The 20,253-nt window shown below is 44.1% G+C and overlaps 1 protein-coding gene across 20 annotated transcripts in view; it reads right to left on the minus strand.

The window, feature by feature from the left end:
* Positions 1 to 3,579: 3,579 nt before the first annotated feature.
* LOC106588897 (nuclear transcription factor Y subunit gamma) overlaps positions 3,580 to 20,253 on the minus strand; it is a 59,036-nt gene continuing 42,362 nt past the window's right edge. For 16 of the 20 annotated variants that reach the window (XM_014178433.3, XM_014178432.3, XM_045709706.2 and 13 more), the window contains 7 exons: positions 17,546 to 17,641; positions 14,526 to 14,684; positions 12,716 to 12,787; positions 6,447 to 6,599; positions 6,071 to 6,181; positions 5,686 to 5,739; positions 3,580 to 5,563 (listed from right to left, as the gene is read on the minus strand). In XM_014178433.3, coding sequence (XP_014033908.1) covers positions 5,444 to 5,563; positions 5,686 to 5,739; positions 6,071 to 6,181; positions 6,447 to 6,599; positions 12,716 to 12,787; positions 14,526 to 14,684; positions 17,546 to 17,641 — 765 coding nt within the window. In that variant the 3' untranslated portion in view covers positions 3,580 to 5,443. The remainder of the gene's footprint in view (positions 5,564 to 5,685; positions 5,740 to 6,070; positions 6,182 to 6,446; positions 6,600 to 12,715; positions 12,788 to 14,525; positions 14,685 to 17,545; positions 17,642 to 20,253) is intronic. The other 4 variants (XM_082970214.1, XM_082970215.1, XM_045709705.2 and 1 more) reach the window with 3 other exon arrangements.

The raw sequence follows: 20,253 nt of genomic DNA on the forward strand, positions 1-20,253 counted from the left end.
GCGGGGGGAAAAAAAGGCCACTCTAAAATGTGCAATTTTGTCACCCAACACAATGCTACAGATGTCTCAAGTTTTGAGGGAGTTTGCAATTGACATGCTGACTGCAGGAATGTCCACCAGAGCTGGTGCTCTGGTGGACAATGTTATGTTAATTACTCTACCATAAGCAGCCTCCAATGTCATTTTAGAGAATTTGGCAGAACGTCCAACCAGCCTCAAAACCGAAGACCACGTGTAACCATGCCAGCCCAGGACCTCCACATCCAGCTTCTTCACCTGCGGGATCATCTGAGACCAGCCACCTGGACAGCTGATGAAACTGTGGGTTTGCACAACTGAAGAATTTCTGCACAAACTGTCAGAAACCGTCTCAGGGAATCTCATCTGCATGCTCGTCGTCCTCACCAGGGTCTTGACCTGACTGCAGTTCCGCCGATGTACCCACCTTCGATGGCCACTGGCATGCTGGAGAAGTGTGCTCTTCCCGGATGAATCCCGGTTTCAACTGTACATGGCAGATGGCGTGTGGGCGACAGGTTTACTGATGTCAATGTTGTGAACAGATTACACTATGGTGGTGGTGGTGGGGTTATGGTATGGGTAGGCATAAGATACAGACAATGAACACAATTGCATTTTATCAATGGCAATTTGAATGCAGAGATGCCGTGATGAGATCCTGAGGCCCATTGTCGTGCCATTCATCCACCGCCATCATCTAAAGATTCAGCATGATAATGCACGGCCCCATGTCACAAGGACCTGTACACAATTCCAGGAAGCTGAAAATGTTCCAGTTCTTCCATGGCCTGCATACTCACCAGACATGTCACCCATTGAGCATGTTTGGGATGCTCTGGATCAACGTGTACAAGAGTGTGTTCCAGTTCCTGGCAAAATCCAGCAACTTCGCACAGCCATTGAAGAGGAGTGGGACAACATTCCACAGGCCACAATCAACAACCTGATCAACTCTATGAGAAGGAGATGTGTCCTCGTGCATGAGGCAAATCGTGATCACACCAGTTGTTTTTTTTAAGATATCTGTGATTAACAGATGCATAACTGTATTCCCAGTCTTGTGAAATCCATAGATTAGGGCCTAATGAATTTATTTCAATTGACTGATTTTCTTATGTAAACTGTAAGTCAGTAAAATCTTTGAAATTGGTGCATGTTGCATTTATATTTTTGTTCAGTGTAAATGTGTATTATACCCACGTGGGGCAATAAATCAAGGTGTTGTAATCTATACATTTTGGGTATCATAAGTATTCAACCCTCTTGATTTTTTTTCAAATGTCGTTGTGTTAAAGTGGGATTGAAATAGATTTGGGTTTTTTCGTCATTGAGCTACACAAAATATTTCATAATGTCAAAGTGAAAAGAAAGTTCTGTTTATTTAAAAACAAAATGGATGCAAATTAAATAACTAAAATATAGTGGTTTCATAAGTATTCAACACCTTTTTTTAGGCAAGCCTAAATTCATTCAGGAGTCAAATGTGGCTTAACAAATTGCATAAGTTACATGGACTCACTCTGCGTGAAATAATAAGAGTTGACTTGCTTTTTGAATGACGAACACTTCGTCTGTCTCCAATACATAGACCATCTGTAAGATCCCTCAGTCAAGTATTGCATTTCAAGCATAGATTCAAGTACAAAGACCAGGGAGCTTTTCGGAAGCCTCACAAAGAAGGGCAGTGATTGGTTGATGGGTAAAAATAACAAATGAGACATTAATTAACTCTTTAAGCATGATCAAGTTAATTGGTCAAGTTAATATTAAACCACACAGACACATCAAAGACACAGTCACCCTTCTGAACGGAGCTATAGGAAAGGAATTAAACTGCTCACGGATGTTACCATGAGGCCATTGGTGATTTTAAAACAGCTATGGAGGTCAATGGCTGTGATGGGAGTAAACTGAGGATGGATCTACATTGTAGTGACTCCACAATAATTACCTAAATGACAGTGAAAATAAAAATATACAGAATAAAAGTTGCCCAAAACATGCATCCTGTATGCAACAAGGCACTAAAGTAATACTACCAAAACACTTGTTAAAGGAATACACTTTTTGGCCTAAATGCAAAGCCTTATGTTTGGGGCAAATCCAACGCAATACACCACTGAGTAACTGCCTCCTTATTTTCAAGCATGGTGGTGGCTGCATCATGGTATGGCTAAGCAAGCATAGGCAAAATCCTAGAGGAAAACCTGCTTCAGCCTGCTTACACCAGAAACTGGGAGAGGAATTCACCTTTCAGCAGGACAGTAACCTACAACACAAGGCCAAATCTACACTGGAGCTGCTAACTAAGAAGACAGTGAATGTTTGTGAGTGGCCAAGTTACAATTTTGACTTAAATCTGCTTGAAACATTATGGCAAGACTTGAAAATGTTTTGTCTAGCCATCATCCCCAACACCTTAACAGAGCTTGAAGAATTTTGAAAAGAATCACGCGCAAATAAGAGACTTACCCAAGGAGACACAGCTGTAATCACTAACCGAAAGGTGTTTCTAACATGTATGGACTCAGAGGGGTGAATACTTATCTAATCAAGGAATTTATTAGCGTTTCTTTTTTATAAATAAACACATCTTTCATTTTGACATTAGTGTATTTTTTGTAGATAGTTGACAGAAAATGACAAATCCATTTTAATTTGTAACAATAAAAATGTGAAGAAATTCAAGGGGGTGAATACTTAAGATACCTACTGTGTGGCCAAAGAGTACTTACTTTTTCAGATACATTTAGGGTTGCAAAACTACTGGTAATCTACCAAAATGACCAGAATCTTCTGTAATTTTGGTAATAAACAGGTAACCTATGGCAACATTAGTAAAATATATGAATATAGTATTCATTTTTTAAATCTGTGTCCATATTGCCCATGAGTTTCTAGTAGATATACCCTATGGTTCAGGAGAAAATACCAAAATGTATGAAAAAATAATGTAATCTAAATCAACAATGGCATTATTTTCAATTAACTCTGCAACTCTTACAATTATTGACTTTAGTCAAATAGATGTGCAGTGGCTGGAACAGAATGAGTGGAATGGTATCAAATACATCAAATACATCGTTTCCATGTGTTTGATCCAAATATCAAATACATATACAAATACATATACAAATACATACATACATACATACATACATACATACATACATACAAATACATACATACATACATACATACATACATACATATACAAATACATCAAACACATCGTTTCCAGGTGTTTGATGGCATTCCATTGATGGTTTATATTTAGGATAATATTTTAAAGCTTTGTTATTCTATTGTTATTTTTAAATGATCTTATTTCATTATTTTATATATTCTATGTGATAAGGCCGCACAGAAATCCGTAGATTATCTGAAGTACCCAAAATGGCAATACAGTGTGCGAAATTGCATTGCTAAAGAACTGTGTTGTACTACACAGTGGTTACCAATCGTTTCTGAATAGATTTAAATCACCTTGTACATAATCTTTTTTTATGCACACATCACAACAACACTGGTGGGGAAAAAACTGCAGAAAAACTCCTGTTGAAAAAAGATGTAATGTTTTTTATTTGCATTTTATTTTCTCACAAACCCAAAGTTTGCTTACAAAATAGAATGTCTACCCATCTATTGCATATCATGCTGGCAGTTTAAACTATATGCAAATCGACAATAATAAGAACAACAATGATAATAATTAAACTTACTAAATAAGAAAGGGGAGGAGGAAGAGGGGGGGTCATAAAAACAAATGAACATTGACAAGTTACAACAGGTATTCAAAAAAAGAGTTTCTAAAAAGGGGCCTTTCCTCCAGTGGAGTTGTTTTTATACAGGAGGCTTCCTCTGAGAGCAGGGCAGGAGAACCACAAACCTCTCAGGATAGAGAAAAAAGTAAAGGGAGAGAAAAAGAGAGAAGGGGAGAAAGAAGAGACTGCATAGAGACAGAAAGGCCTAACCCCTCCCTGCTCTAACAATGATAGAGTGATCAGTGGAAATGAATGGAGAGATAGAGAGGGGAATGGAAGAGATGAAGAGGGCCACGGGGAAAGTATACTGCAGTAACTGCACAATATTGAATGACACACACACACAAACTCAATCATACAGTTAGAAGCCCTTTCATCGATGGCAATGTCTCGTCAATGTGAAAAACCTGCGAGAAACTAACATAACTTAATTGACCTATCATGGCTGGTCTCGTACAATTGACAATGATTTATTGTGAATTAAATGGTTTAGGTAAGAGTATGGCTTTATAGTTTATTATTTTAAACGTCTACACATAAAAACATTACAAAGAAAGGATTCATGTTCTCTTGGCTTGGAGACAAAACAAGGGCCAAGCCTGGGTCAGATACCAAAGGGTTTTGGTCAAAAGTAGTGCTCTAGAGGGAATAGAATGCATGGGGATGCATCCCATTCCCTCTATAGAGCACTACTTTTGACCAAAACCCTTTGGACCGTGGTCAAAATGAGTGCATTGTATAGGGAATAGGGAGCCATTTGGGAGGCACACATAGAGAACACAAGAGCCAACCATATGGTGTACTTCACAGAGAGACAGAGAATATACAGAGGAGGTTTGTACATAAAGGGTATACAGACACTGAGGATGAACAGTTGGTCACTAAAACGGAGGAGAGTTGGGTCCTGGAGGATTCAGCGTTCCGATAACCTTTGTGTAGCTCTCATGAATGGGCACTAAGTGAGGCTTTTCTGGGGAACGTATCAGGTGAGAGTGGGTGCCTGGAGGAACTAATGGAGGCAGAGAGAGACGATATGAAATGGGAATGAGAGGGAGTTGTAGAGCAGTCCCTTTGGTATCTGACCCAGTACACTGAATAAAGAACTGTTGTTGTCAGACAGTCCCTTTGGTATCTGACCCAGTACACTGAATAAAGAACTGTTGTTGTCAGACAGTCCCTTTGGTATCTGACCCAGTACACTGAATAAAGAACTGTTGTTGTCAGACAGTCCCTTTGGTATCTGACCCAGTACACTGAATAAAGAACTGTTGTTGTCAGACAGTCCCTTTGGTATCTGACCCTGTACACTGAATAAAGAACTGTTGTTGTCAGACAGTCCCTTTGGTATCTGACCCAGTACACTGAATAAAGAACTGTTGTTGTCAGACAGTCCCTTTGGTATCTGACCCAGTACACTGAATAAAGAACTGTTGTTGTCAGACAGTCCCTTTTAAGTATCATGTCATAGACCAGTGTATTGAATGAGAATGAGGGTACATCCCAAATGGCACCCTATATTGGGCTCTACTTTTGACCATTTTGGACGCCTCCTAGGAGGTCCCTTGGCGGTTTGAGCCAGTACTGTCCTTATGGATGGTAGCAGGTGGTGTGGTCAATGGTTTGGTGGTCTGGGGGGTCAGGAGGATGCTTCCAGAGCCTCAGTCTGTGCTGACCTGTGTGGTGACCTGTCCATCGGCCGTCTGATTGGTGGACTGGATGAACAAGGGCTGGCTCAGGTCCTGTCCCGCTGGCATCACCTGCTGAATCTGATACAACTGCTGTAAGGAGAGAGAAGAGAAAAGAGAGAGAGAGAGAGAAAGTGAAAAATAGAGAAAAAGAGGGAGAGTAAACGATGTGAGTGAGCGACAGGAGTGAGAGATCACTGAGATGTTCCTCTTACCTGTCCGTCAGTAAACTGGTTGAATTGCTGCTGGCCTTGCTCTGTCTGTGTAATCTGAGAACAAACCAGAGAGAGAGAGAGAGAGAGAGAGAGAGAGGAGTCAGTCAGTCACAGTGCTTCACACAGCCACTATTCAAACCTACACCTCTATTAAAATGCAACTGAAGGAAATGAACAATATAGAAATAGATTTACAAAACAATATAGAAAACACATTTTTAAGATGAATAATCGTATCATATTTTGAATGTTATCATATGTTACTACCTTAATGTTATTTCATAAACTAACAGTAATACCATACCAGACACTACATTACAGAGGTGAAGTGTCTACATACATCTGATGCGATACTATGGATTTAAAAAAGGTCCATGTTCAGTACCTGTACCTGCTGAGTGTTACCCAGCGTCTGGATCTGTCCCTGAACCACCTGTGTGCCAGAGACAGGCTGTGCCAGCCGGATGTACTGCAACTGACCATTGTTCAGCTGCACCTGCACACAGCCACCACACGGGGGAGACACTTTAGGATGGGAAGGTCATAGATACACAATGCAGAGGTTATCATGATCACTGAGCTAGTTAGAGCATCAAAATGGAGGACAGTATAAGGTTCACCAACTATAAGGAGATTTATCTCCAATATTTAACTGAAGAAAATGTATAAATATCATTAGAAAATGGAGCTTTAAAATGATTATAATTTTTCCAGTAAGGTCATTCTAGGAGACTTTCCTCCTCTATATCTCTCTCTCTTACTGGTATCTGCTGGATCTCTGCGGAGTTGGTGATTATCTGCTGCATGACCTGCATGGTCTGTCCTGACTGCACCGTCTGGGTCTGGCCCTGGGACGACGCCTGTACAATCTGGACCTGCTGGTCCCCCACCTGCATGGTCATTGGAGCCCCTCCCTTCAGGGTGGAGAAGGAAGATTCATGGTTAAATGACTGGTGAGAGTCTGGTGACTGAGACATGTAATGTGATGATTGTCCCAAAGAAAGAAAGAAAGAAATCCAGTCGATCTGATCTGACGTCCCTAATAAACCATCAGATCTGATCTGACCAACGTCCCTAAAAAAACAGCCGATCGAATCTAAAGTCCCTAATAAACCAGCCGATCTGATCTAACGTCCCTAATAAACCAGCCGATCTGATCTAACGTCTCTAATAAACCAGCCGATCTGACTAACGTCTCTAATAAACCAGCCGATCTGACTAACGTCCCTAATAAACCAGCCGATCTGACTAACGTCTCTAATAAACCAGCCGATCTGACTAACGTCCCTAATAAACCAGCCGATCTGACTAACGTCCCTAATAAACCAGCCGATCTGACTAACGTCCCTAATAAACCAGCCGATCTGACTAACGTCCCTAATAAACCAGCCGATCTGACTAACGTCCCTAATAAACCAGCCAATCTGACTAACGTCCCTAATAAACCAGCCGATCTGACTAACGTCCTTAATAAACCAGCCGATCTGACTAACGTCCCTAATAAACCAGCCGATCTGACTAACGTCCCTAATAAACCAGCCGATCTGACTAACGTCCCTAATAAACCAGCCGATCTCACTAACGTCCCTAATAAACCAGCCGATCTGACTAACGTCCCTAATAAACCAGCAGATCTGACTAACGTCCCTAATAAACCAGCCGATCTGACTAACGTCCCTAATAAACCAGCCGATCTGACTAACGTCCCTAATAAACCAGCCGATCTGACTAACGTCCCTAATAAACCAGCCGATCTGACTAACGTCCCTAATAAACCAGCCGATCTGACTAACGTCCCTAATAAACCAGCCGATCTGACTAACGTCCCTAATAAACCAGCCGATCTGACTAACGTCCCTAATAAACCAGCTGATCTGACTAACGTCCCTAATAAACCAGCTGATCTGACTAACGTCCCTAATAAACCAGCCGATCTGATCTAATAAACCAGCTGATCTGACTAACGTCCCTAATAAACCAGACGATCTGATCTAATAAACCAGCCGATCTGACTAACGTCCCTAATAAACCAGCCGATCTGACTAACGTCTCTAATAAACCAGCCGATCTGACTAACGTCCCTAATAAACCAGCCGATCTGACTACGGTCCCTAATAAACCAGCCAATCTGACTAACGTCCCTAATAAACCAGCTGATCTGACTAACGTCCCTAATAAACCAGCTGATCTGACTAACGTCCCTAATAAACCAGCCGATCTGATCTAATAAACCAGCTGATCTGACTAACGTCCCTAATAAACCAGCCGATCTGATCTAATAAACCAGCCGATCTGACTAACGTCCCTAATAAACCAGCCGATCTGACTAACGTCCCTAATAAACCAGCCGATCTGACTAACGTCCCTAATAAACCAGCCGATCTGACTAACGTCCCTAATAAACCAGCCGATCTGACTAACGTCCCTAATAAACCAGCCGATCTGACTAACGTCCCTAATAAACCAGCCGATCTGATCTAATAAACCAGCTGATCTGACTAACGTCCCTAATAAACCAGCCGATCTGATCTAATAAACCAGCCGATCTGACTAACGTCCCTAATAAACCAGCCGATCTGACTAACGTCCCTAATAAACCAGCCGATCTGATCTAATAAACCAGCTGATCTGACTAACGCCCCTAATAAACCAGCCGATCTGATCTAATAAACCAGCCGATCAGACTAACGTCCCTAATAAACCAGCCGATCTGACTAACGTCTCTAATAAACCAGCCGATCTGACTAACGTCCCTAATAAACCAGCCGATCTGACTACGGTCCCTAATAAACCAGCCAATCTGACTAACGTCCCTAATAAACCAGCTGATCTGACTAACGTCCCTAATAAACCAGCCGATCTGATCTAATAAACCAGCTGATCTGACTAACGTCCCTAATAAACCAGCCGATCTGATCTAATAAACCAGCCGATCTGACTAACGTCCCTAATAAACCAGCCGATCTGACTAACGTCCCTAATAAACCAGCCGATCTGACTAACGTCCCTAATAAACCAGCCGATCTGACTAACGTCCCTAATAAACCAGCCGATCTGACTAACGTCCCTAATAAACCAGCCGATCTGACTAACGTCCCTAATAAACCAGCCGATCTGACTAACGTCCCTAATAAACCAGCCGATCTGACTAACGTCCCTAATAAACCAGCCGATCTCACTAACGTCCCTAATAAACCAGCCGATCTGACTAACGTCCCTAATAAACCAGCCGATCTGACTAACGTCCCTAATAAACCAGCCGATCTGACTAACGTCTCTAATAAACCAGCCGATCTGACTAACGTCCCTAATAAACCAGCCGATCTGACTAACGTCTCTAATAAACCAGCCGATCTGACTAACGTCCCTAATAAACCAGCCGATCTGACTAACGTCCCTAATAAACCAGCCGATCTGACTAACGTCCCTAATAAACCAGCTGATCTGACTAACGTCCCTAATAAACCAGCTGATCTGACTAACGTCCCTAATAAACCAGCCGATCTCACTAACGTCCCTAATAAACCAGCTGATCTGACTAACGTCCCTAATAAACCAGCCGATCTGATCTAATAAACCAGCTGATCTCACTAACGTCCCTAATAAACCAGCCGATCTGATCTAATAAATCAGCCGATCTGACTAACGTCCCTAATAAACCAGCCGATCTGACTAACGTCTCTAATAAACCAGCCGATCTGACTAACGTCCCTAATAAACCAGCCGATCTGACTAACGTCCCTAATAAACCAGCCGATCTCACTAACGTCCCTAATAAACCAGCTGATCTGACTAACGTCCCTAATAAACCAGCCGATCTGACTAACGTCCCTAATAAACCGGCCGATCTGATCTAATAAACCAGCCGATCTGACTAACGTCCCTAATAAACCAGCCGATCTGACTAACGTCCCTAATAAACCAGCCGATCTGACTAACGTCCCTAATAAACCATCAGATCTGACTAACGTCCCTAATAAACCAGCCGATCTGACTAACGTCTCTAATAAACCAGCCGATCTGACTAACGTCCCTAATAAACCAGCCGATCTGATCTAATAAACAAGCTGATCTGACTAACGTCCCTAATAAACCAGCCGATCTGATCTAATAAACCAGCCGATCTGACTAACGTCCCTAATAAACCAGCCGATCTGACTAACGTCCCTAATAAACCAGCCGATCTGACTAACGTCCCTAATAAACCAGCCGATCTGACTAACGTCCCTAATAAACCAGCCGATCTGACTAACGTCCCTAATAAACCAGCCGATCTGACTAACGTCTCTAATAAACCAGCCGATCTGACTAACGTCCCTAATAAACCAGCCGATCTGACTAACGTCCCTAATAAACCAGCTGATCTGACTAACGTCCCTAATAAACCAGCTGATCTGACTAACGTCCCTAATAAACCAGCCGATCTCACTAACGTCCCTAATAAACCAGCTGATCTGACTAACGTCCCTAATAAACCAGCCGATCTGATCTAATAAACCAGCCGATCTGACTAACGTCCCTAATAAACCAGCTGATCTGACTAACGTCCCTAATAAACCAGCCGATCTGATCTAATAAACCAGCCGATCTGACTAACGTCCCTAATAAACCAGCTGATCTGACTTATGTCCCTAATAAACCAGCCGATCTGACTAACGTCCCTAATAAACCAGCTGATCTGACTAACGTCCCTAATAAACCAGCTGATCTGACTAACGTCCCTAATAAACCAGCCGATCTGACTAACGTCGCTAATAAACCAGCCGATCTCACTAACGTCCCTAATAAACCAGCTGATCTGACTAACGTCCCTAATAAACCGGCCGATCTGATCTAATAAACCAGCTGATCTGACTAACGTCCCTAATAAACCAGCCGATCTGATCTAATAAACCAGCCGATCTGACTAACGTCCCTAATAAACCAGCCGATCTGACTAACGTCCCTAATAAACCAGCCGATCTGACTAACGTCCCTAATAAACCAGCCGATCTGACTAACGTCCCTAATAAACCAGCCGATCTGACTAACGTCCCTAATAAACCAGCCGATCTGATCTAATAAACCAGCCGATCTGACTAACGTCTCTAATAAACCAGCCGATCTGACTAACGTCCCTAATAAACCAGCCGATCTGACTAACGTCCATAATAAACAAGCCGATCTGACTAACGTCCCTAATAAACAAGCCGATCTGACTAACGTCCCTAATAAACCAGCCGATCTGATCTAATAAACCAGCCGATCTGACTAACGTCCCTAATAAACCAGCCGATCTGTCTAACGTCCCTAATAAACCAGCTGATCTGACTAACGTCTCTAATAAACCAGCCGATCTGACTAACGTCCCTAATAAACCAGCCGATCTGACTAACGTCCCTAATAAACCAGCCGATCTGACTAACGTCCCTAATAAACCAGCCGATCTGACTAACGTCCATAATAAACCAGCCGATCTGATCTAATAAACCAGCCGATCTGACTAACGTCTCTAATAAACCAGCCGATCTGACTAACGTCCCTAATAAACCAGCCGATCTGACTAACGTCCCTAAAAAACAAGCCGATCTGACTAACGTCCCTAATAAACCAGCCGATCTGATCTAATAAACCAGCCGATCTGACTAACGTCCCTAATAAACCAGCCGATCTGACTAACGTCCCTAATAAACCAGCTGATCTGACTTATGTCCCTAATAAACCAGCCGATCTGAGTACGTCCCTAATAAACCAGCTGATCTGACTAACGTCCCTAATAAACCAGCCGATCTGACTAACGTCCCTAATAAACCAGCCGATCTGACTAACGTCCCTAATAAACCAGCCGATCTGACTAACGTCCCTAATAAACCAGCCGATCTGACTAACGTCCCTAATAAACCAGCCGATCTGATCTAATAAACCAGCTGATCTGACTAACGACCCTAATAAACCAGCCGATCTGATCTAATAACCAGCCGATCTGACTAACGTCCCTAATAAACCAGCCGATCTGACTAACGTCCCTAATAAACCAGCCGATCTGACTAACGTCCCTAATAAACCAGCCGATCTGACTAACGTCCCTAATGAGCCAGCCGATCTGACTAACGTCCCTAATAAACCAGCTGATCTGACTAACGTCCCTAATAAACCAGCCGATCTGATCTAATAAACCAGCTGATCTGACTAACGACCCTAATAAACCAGCCGATCTGATCTAATAAACCAGCCGATCTGACTAACGTCCCTAATAAACCAGCCGATCTGACTAACGTCCCTAATAAACCAGCCGATCTGACTAACGTCCCTAATAAACCAGCCGATCTGACTAACGTCCCTAATGAGCCAGCCGATCTGACTAACGTCCCTAATAAACCAGCTGATCTGACTAAGGTCACTAATAAACCAGCCGATCTGATCTAATAAACCAGCCGATCTGACTAACGTCCCTAATAAACCAGCCGATCTGACTAACGTCCCTAATAAACCAGCCGATCTGACTAACGTCCCTAATGAGCCAGCCGATCTGACTAACATCCCTAATGAGCCAGCTGATCTGACTAACGTCCCTAATGAGCCAGCTGATCTGACTAACGTCCCTAATAAACCAGCCGATCTGACTAACGTCCCTAATAAACCAGCCGATCTGACTAACGTCCCTAATAAACCAGCTGATCTGACTAAGGTCACTAATGAGCCAGCTGATCTGACTAACATCACTAATGAGCCAGCTGCTGCTGAGTCAAAAGTTAAACTACAGGCCTTGGAGCACCAAGTGGAGATGAGATGGACAGGAGAAAAGGAAGGCCCTCATGGGGTAAACTAACCTTCCTGATTAAATGTGGAGGGGTGCGCTCCGAGATGACATTTCCCCTCGGTACAGATCTAGGATCAGCATCCCCTCTCCCAACCCTAACCTTAACTATTTAGTGGGGTAATTGCAAAACTGATCCAAGATCAGCATCTAGGAGCAACTTCACCCTACAACTAGGAGTGCTGGGATGGGAGGGGTGTTTCAGATGTTGACTGTGGAGGAGGTGTTTTTTACCGTGATAGGTGTGCCCTGTGACTGGGCTACCTGCACCTGCTGTAACTGTTGCATTGTGGTCCCCTGCAGCACCTGAAGGGGGCAGGGAGGAGAGAGGAAGTGAAAGAGGGAGCTTTACAAACATGACTATAAGCACATGCAGAGTGCAAAGGAAGAAGTAGCGCACACACACACACCTGTCATCAGATCACACACACACACAGTCACACACCTGTCATCAGATCACACACCTGTCATCAGATCACACACCTGTCATCAGATCACACACCTGTCATCAGATCACACACCTGTCATCAGATCACACACACACAGTCAGACACCTGTCATCAGATCACACACCTGTCATCAGATCACACACCTGTCATCAGATCACACACCTGTCATCAGATCACACACAACAAACAATGAGCATGTGAACTGAATTATGGTTGGAAGAAATGCATAGAGCAGAAGGGATGCAGATTAATGGAGAAATAGCAGCTGTTAATGAAGATAAAGGTGTATCCTACAGTAGGAAATGGTAGTTCCAATAATACATTATAGATGTGCAATAGAAATGGAGGTTTGGTTTCGTAACAGATTAGTCCGTTAGGGACTTTGTGGCCCGAGAGGGAATGTGACAGAACTGGTGCAACAGTGACGACTAGTGACACTGAAAGCTCTTTGCAGGCAAGTCTGGCGAAGATGCGCGCGCGCGCGCACAGACACACACACACACACACACACACACACACACACACACACACACACACAGGAATTGAGCAATGAATTTGGACCTCGTTACCCTCCTCCCTCAATCTCCAGGTATCTCACACTTTTATCCATCTGTTTTTCAGATCCTTTCCCCTCTTCCATCCCACCATCCCTCTTCCTCCCTGGCCTCTTAACTGTAACCCAGTAGTCTAAACTAGTCACATATTCTAAGGTGCCAGTCATATAGTGACCTCCCCTGCTCTGCTCGGTGACTGTGAGGTGACTGCGGTAGTAACAGTAACAGCACTAGCCTGACTGTGGAACTGTGACAGATCAGTGAAACTAAGGCAGCCTCCTGAAGCAAGGAGAGAGAACACATTAAACAGGGAGGGAGAGAATAATGGAGCAAGAGAGGGAAGCACACTCAGAGAAGGAAACAAGACTAGGGATGAGGGGGCAACCCACCCATCCGTTTCCTCATATGTTCCTCCTCTTCAGAGAGAAGTACAGTGGAGTGGCAGAGAGCAGTCTCACAGGGAGTCTAGGCTGCATCCCAAATGGCACCCTATTCCCTATGGGCCCTGGTCAAAAGTAGTGCACTGAATAGGGAATAGGGTGACAGAGACACAGCCCTAGTGTTACTGTACTGTGTTGTTCTGGACCTCCAGCAGAGAGGGGAGTGACTGAAGTGGGCAGATCAAATGGCCCTGTATCACTGCTTTTGTAGCTGTGTGTTTGTGTGCTGGGTGTGTACGGGTCATTCATCCCTGCTGGTGGGAAAGACTTGAGGCCAGAGTGCGGATCGGCTGTGCTTGCCAAGGATAATATCAATAAAACCCACTGTTATTACCCCATTCACACTGTTTTCTAGTGGACAGGGTTGGAGAGGGTTGTTGACTGGGAGAGTGTTAGGAGAGTTGGTGATCTGCCAGGCTGTGTCACGGTGTGTGTCTGGTGTACACTACATCTTTGCCTTGGCTGAATGTTGGTAGCTTACCGGTTGTTTGTGGAGTAGTATGTTCAGTGTGTCTGGTGTGGTGCGTGTGTGTCTGCACACGTGGTCTCTCTGTCTGTGTCAGTGCACGTACGTGTGGTGCAGGTCTATTCTCCAGTCTACCTGTCCTTGCTGTGGCTGCGCGATGATGATCTGTCCAGGCTGGATGGTGGCAGCCTGTTGTCCAGTGGCCTGCTGGCCCTGCACCTGGCCTGGCTGCTGAGCCAGGGTGAAGTAGTACTGAACCGGCTCTGCTGGGGCCACCGACTGACGCACCTCCTCCTGTACACACAGAAAATGAGAGGGGGCAAGAAAGAGAGAGAGAGAAAAAGAGAGAGAAATGGTGAGAGGGAGCGAGAGAGGTGGTGAGAGAGTGAAAGAGAGGGGGGATAACAGAGAAGCCCATCAGTCCATAACATCTCCATGAATTATTTTGCCAGTGTAATACAATAGGTAAGAGACCCAGATAAATAACTGATAGGGCCTGGATGGATGAGTAATGTGATTCTAAATAGAGGGTACGTCCCAAATGGCACCCTATTCCCTATTCAGTGCACTACTTCTGACCAGAGCCCTACGGGAGCCCTATGGGTCCTGGTCAAAGTAGTGCACTACATAGGGAATAGGGTACCGATTGGGACGCAGACGGAGGATCCATTAGCCCTGGAGGACCTTGATGATCCCAGTCGACAACACTCAGGCTCAAGGCCTTATGGGTCTTCGTCAAGACAATGGGTTTTCACAACCCAACAACACTTTTCAGAACACAAGAACACTTCAGCAGACAGAAAGGGATCATTTCCATTCATGAAAACAAGCACTTGGCACACTATTGAGAATGTTTTAATCATAAACTATGAATGAAAAGCTCATTCAATGACACATTGGACATTTCGTCAGCCATTAACAAGCATGAAGGCTCTTTGTGTCTAGTCTGATATGGTTTAACAGCTGCCAGTTAGAGCAATGCCACAGCACTACAAGCTTCCATATTTCTTTGTGCTCAGAAAAGTAAACTCAAGGCCTCATCATTGTCAGAAGTACAAGGTAACAGTTCCCTAAAAGGTGCGGGTTGGTTGATCTTCCAGGGTACTGTAGGAGGTGGCAGTTTCCCCGTCACCAGAAGCGTAAACACCCCTCTCCCAGCTCGATGATGTCACAGCTGAGAGTGTAGGATGTTTACACCCCTGGCCACAGACTTGGTGAATCGGTCTATTTAGGTGGTCACAACTTAAAATGCTTAGGAGCCACTGTTCAGCCTATAACACCATCCATCTGAGTCAGGACTGTAATGTGGTAGAGGGGGCATCCGTTAACACAGTGGTGATTATGTTGATAGTGATTACAAGCTATGGAGTATTGGTGGTTCTGATGGAGGTTGGAGGCTATGGTGGTGGTTCTGATGGAGGTTGGAGGCTATGGTGGTGTATTGGTGGTGGTTCTGATGGAGGTTGGAGGCTATGGTGGTGTATTGGTGGTGGTTCTGATGGAGGTTGGAGGCTATGGTGGTGTATTGGTGGTGGTTCTGATGGAGGTTGGAGGCTATGGTGGTGTATTGGTGGTGGTTCTGATGGAGGTTGGAGGCTATGGTGGTGTATTGGTGGTGGTTCTGATGGAGGTTGGAGGCTATGGTGGTGTATTGGTGGTGGTTCTGATGGAGGTTGGAGGCTATGGTGGTGTATTGGTGGTGGTTCTGATGGAGGTTGGAGGCTATGGTGGTGTATTGGTGGTGGTTCTGATGGAGGTTGGAGGCTATGGTGGTGTATTGGTGGTGGTTCTGATGGAGGTTGGAGGCTATGGTGGTGTATTGGTGGTGGTTCTGATGGAGGTTGGAGGCTATGGTGGTGTATTGGTGGTGGTTCTGATGGAGGTTGGAGGCTATGGTGGTGTATTGGTGGTGGTTCTGATGGAGGTTGGAAGAATGGTGGTGTATTGGTGGTGGTTTTGATGGAGGTTGGAGGCTATGGTGGTGTATTGGTGGTGGTTCTGATGGAGGTTGGAGGCTATGGTGGTGTATTGGTGGTGGTTCTGATGGAGGTTGGAGGCTATGGTGGTGTATTGGTGGTGGTTCTGATGGAGGTTGGAGGCTATGGTGGTGTATTGGTGGTGGTTCTGATGGAGGTTGGAGGCTATGGTGGTGTATTGGTGGTGGTTCTGATGGAGGTTGGAGGCTATGGTGGTGTATTGGTGGTGGTTCTGATGGAGGTTAGAGGCTATGGTGGTGTATTGGTGGTGGTTCTGATGGAGGTTGGAGGCTATGGTGGTGTATTGGTGGTGGTTCTGATGGAGGTTGGAGGCTATGGTGGTGTATTGGTGGTGGTTCTGATGGAGGTTGGAGGCTATGGTGGTGTATTGGTGGTGGTTCTGATGGAGGTTGGAGGCTATGGTGGTGTATTGGTGGTGGTTCTGATGGAGGTTGGAAGAATGGTGGTGTATTGGTGGTGGTTTTGATGGAGGTTGGAGGCTATGGTGGTGTATTGGTGGTGGTTCTGATGGAGGTTGGAGGCTATGGTGGTGTATTGGTGGTGGTTCTGATGGAGGTTGGAGGCTATGGTGGTGTATTGGTGGTGGTTCTGATGGAGGTTAGAGGCTATGGTGGTGTATTGGTGGTGGTTCTGATGGAGGTTGGAGGCTATGGTGGTGTATTGGTGGTGGTTCTGATGGAGGTTGGAGGCTATGGTGGTGTATTGGTGGTGGTTCTGATGGAGGTTGGAGGCTATGGTGGTGTATTGGTGGTGGTTCTGATGGAGGTTGGAGGCTATGGTGGTGTATTGGTGGTGGTTCTGATGGAGGTTGGAGGCTATGGTGGTGTATTGGTGGTGGTTCTGATGGAGGTTGGAGGCTATGGTGGTATATTGGTGGTGGTTCTGATGGAGGTTGGAGGCTATGGTGGTGTATTGGTGGTGGTTCTGATGGAGGTTAGAGGCTATGGTGGTGTATTGGTGGTGGTTCTGATGGAGGTTAGAGGCTATGGTGGCACTGTTGGAAGTAATGGGCAGCCAGACGCTGCAAACATCCGACTGAAAGCCCTTGCTGTCCAAACCCCAGCTTCCAGTCAAGGATGTTTACAGCGCCTCCAGGCTGCCAGGGGTCCTGCCGGGGTCCTGAAATTAAATGTAGATAGATCCACACACACACCCTACCTGTCGTTTGGGGGGCTTGAGCTCGTCCCGGGGAACAATGTCGATAAGGAAGTCAAACTGGTCGAACTTCGTTATCGCCATGGCAATGTCGTTCCTCTGTAACACAGGAAATAAGAGTTGAGGCTGAACATTAGGCTCCTCAATCAGTATGTGAAAAAAAGTAGGCTAAATATAAAACCGGCTTTGTACTTCTGCTGCTTGCTCCAAATATAGCCTTTTTGAAAGCGTTTGAAGAAAAGACAGTTTAAAAAAAACTTCTAGGTCAAACTCAAACAGCTTTGTAAACAATAGTAAAAGGAGTTTGCTCTCAGTGGAACTGTAAAAGGCTTTGCCTACTTCAATCAAAAAATACCACGTAAAAACAGCAGAATTAGCCATAGAGACATAGGCCCACTGTGAGCAGCACCAGATTAAGGACACCGGGAGTTGTGTGATGTATTCTTAGCATCACTGTCCTCCCGAGGCCCACTCCTCTAGTGTGTGTGTCATTTTCCACAGGATATTGGCATCTAAGTCCCCCCATTGGGCCCCCCTACATCTGTGTATTTATAGAGCTGTGAGATTAATATATCAGGTAACACCGGGTCACATCCACAGTTGTTATATTGATGAGCGTCGCCATGGAGACCCTGATCGGCGTGCCGTTGGCACAATGGAACCCTAGCACCGACGAGAGCCGGCGTGTGTGTGTGTGTGTGTGTGAAAGAGATAAAATTAGTGTGATTGCAAGCAGAGCTGTCTTATTAATAAAACACATGTAACACCACCTGTGGTGTAAAAATGCAATTAACGTGAGGAACTTGAAACCAAATTGGCATTCTATTTCGAGGTTGTTAAAGGGTAGGAAGCATTTGTTTTTACTCACCAAAGTAAAAACACAGGGTGGTCAAAGACTTAGTAACTTAGTTGTAGTCACGATATGGTTACCTATAACTACAAACATACTTATGTTTAGGGGTTTTTACATATTTAATAACTTATGTCCGGGGATATCTTCTAAACTACCCACAATGCACTATTTCTCAAAGTCTTATGGAGAATCTACTCTGCGTTAGCTAGTTCGAATTGGCTAACGTTAGCCACTAGCCATGCAAGACCGAGTGTTGTCAGTGGTGAGCTATAATCCACCAAACACGAGGCGGTGTGAAGTAAACAACCAATCAGATTCCCCACACGTGGGGGCCGCATGATCTCCACAAAGTAGGGTACCAGAGTTTTTCAACCTTGGCTTAGTACTAGCGAGCTACCGTAGATGACTGACTGTGCTGTTGTGATAATTTCAATCTGCCTGGAGTTTTCCTACGATCGCCGTCTTATTGTATTCTCCTCATCTCCTGTGACCAATGCCGCCTCTGGATTATTGCCTCTGAAATCTTTCTTTAGATTTACCTCACCATATCGCTATTGGATTAGCAGACTCTCCCTCGGCTGGTGAAATGGCCTCTCCCTCTGAAGCACCTCTCTCCTTAGCCAACTCAGCTGGGTGATTCTCATGAAACCAATTTTAAACATGTCTGCAGCAAATGGGGTTACAAAACCATGATGCATCTGCAAAAATCAACTATCATTCTAAAGACTAAGATCTAAAAAAAATAAAAAGTGTTACTTTAAATAGATTTCCACCCCAAATTCCCAATACCGAAATGCGTCTCGATTAAATTCTCGGGTAATTTTATACAATTTTACTTTAGAAAAACCTAACTTATTTGAATAAAGCAAAATATGTTGCTGTAATTTGTCATTTAAAAATGGTATACTACTTTAAATTTACATTAAACTAAAATATTTATTACGTAAAACCAGTGTGCGTGGTCTCATTACCGTAACACTCCAATCAGTTTTGAAATAAAGTTTTAGTTAAGTTAATTTATTCGCTTATATGCCACGAATATCCACATCTTAATAAACCAACATTACCTGTAAAGACCTTGGATAAACAGTTGCGGTAATGAACATTTTTGCATTGGTAATTGTGGAAAAATGCATAATGTCCGATCAAAAAACATTATAATGAAATAGATAAGCACAGATCCTAATTTCAGTGAACCAAAAGGCCATTTCATGAAAAATAGCACTTGATAATTTTTGGGTCAAATACCAGTTCCGTGAGAACGACCCAGCCATCAATCGTTAAGTCTCCGCTTTCTCTACTTCACATCTGCTGGCTTTTTTTGTGTGTGTTCTGTGGGTTCCTGCCTGTGCTAGACTAGCTGTTCTCTGGCTTACTTCTTAGCTTTGTTGACGGTGGTGGTTGGCTAGATTACTTAGTTATTTTAGCCTGCTAGCTAGCTTAGCCAGCTAACTTTAGCTAGCTGGCCAAGATAACTACATATACCGGTAACATTATTTGATAACTGGTTAGATGGTTTAATTTAATGCAGCTGTAAGATAGGTGTTGAGAGCAACTGGCTGACTAATGCATTGCTAACGTAACGCTAGCCGGCTAGCAACCTTGCAAATTGGAGTTGCTTACCAAGATGACATTGAACATTTCTGAGTGGCCTAGTTACAGTTCTGACCTAAATTGGCTCCGAAATCTATGGCAAGACTTAAAAATGGCTGTCTAGCAAATATTGTACAATGCAGGTGTGCAAAGCTCTTAGAGACGTACCCAGAAAGACTCACAGCTGTAATCGCTGTGATTCTAACATGTATTGACTCAGAGTTGAATACTTATCTAATCAAGATATTAGTATTTATTGTAATTT

The sequence above is a fragment of the Salmo salar genome, chromosome 27 (assembly GCF_965601325.2).
Source record: "Salmo salar chromosome 27, fSalSal1, whole genome shotgun sequence".
Lineage (NCBI taxonomy): Eukaryota > Metazoa > Chordata > Actinopteri > Salmoniformes > Salmonidae > Salmo > Salmo salar.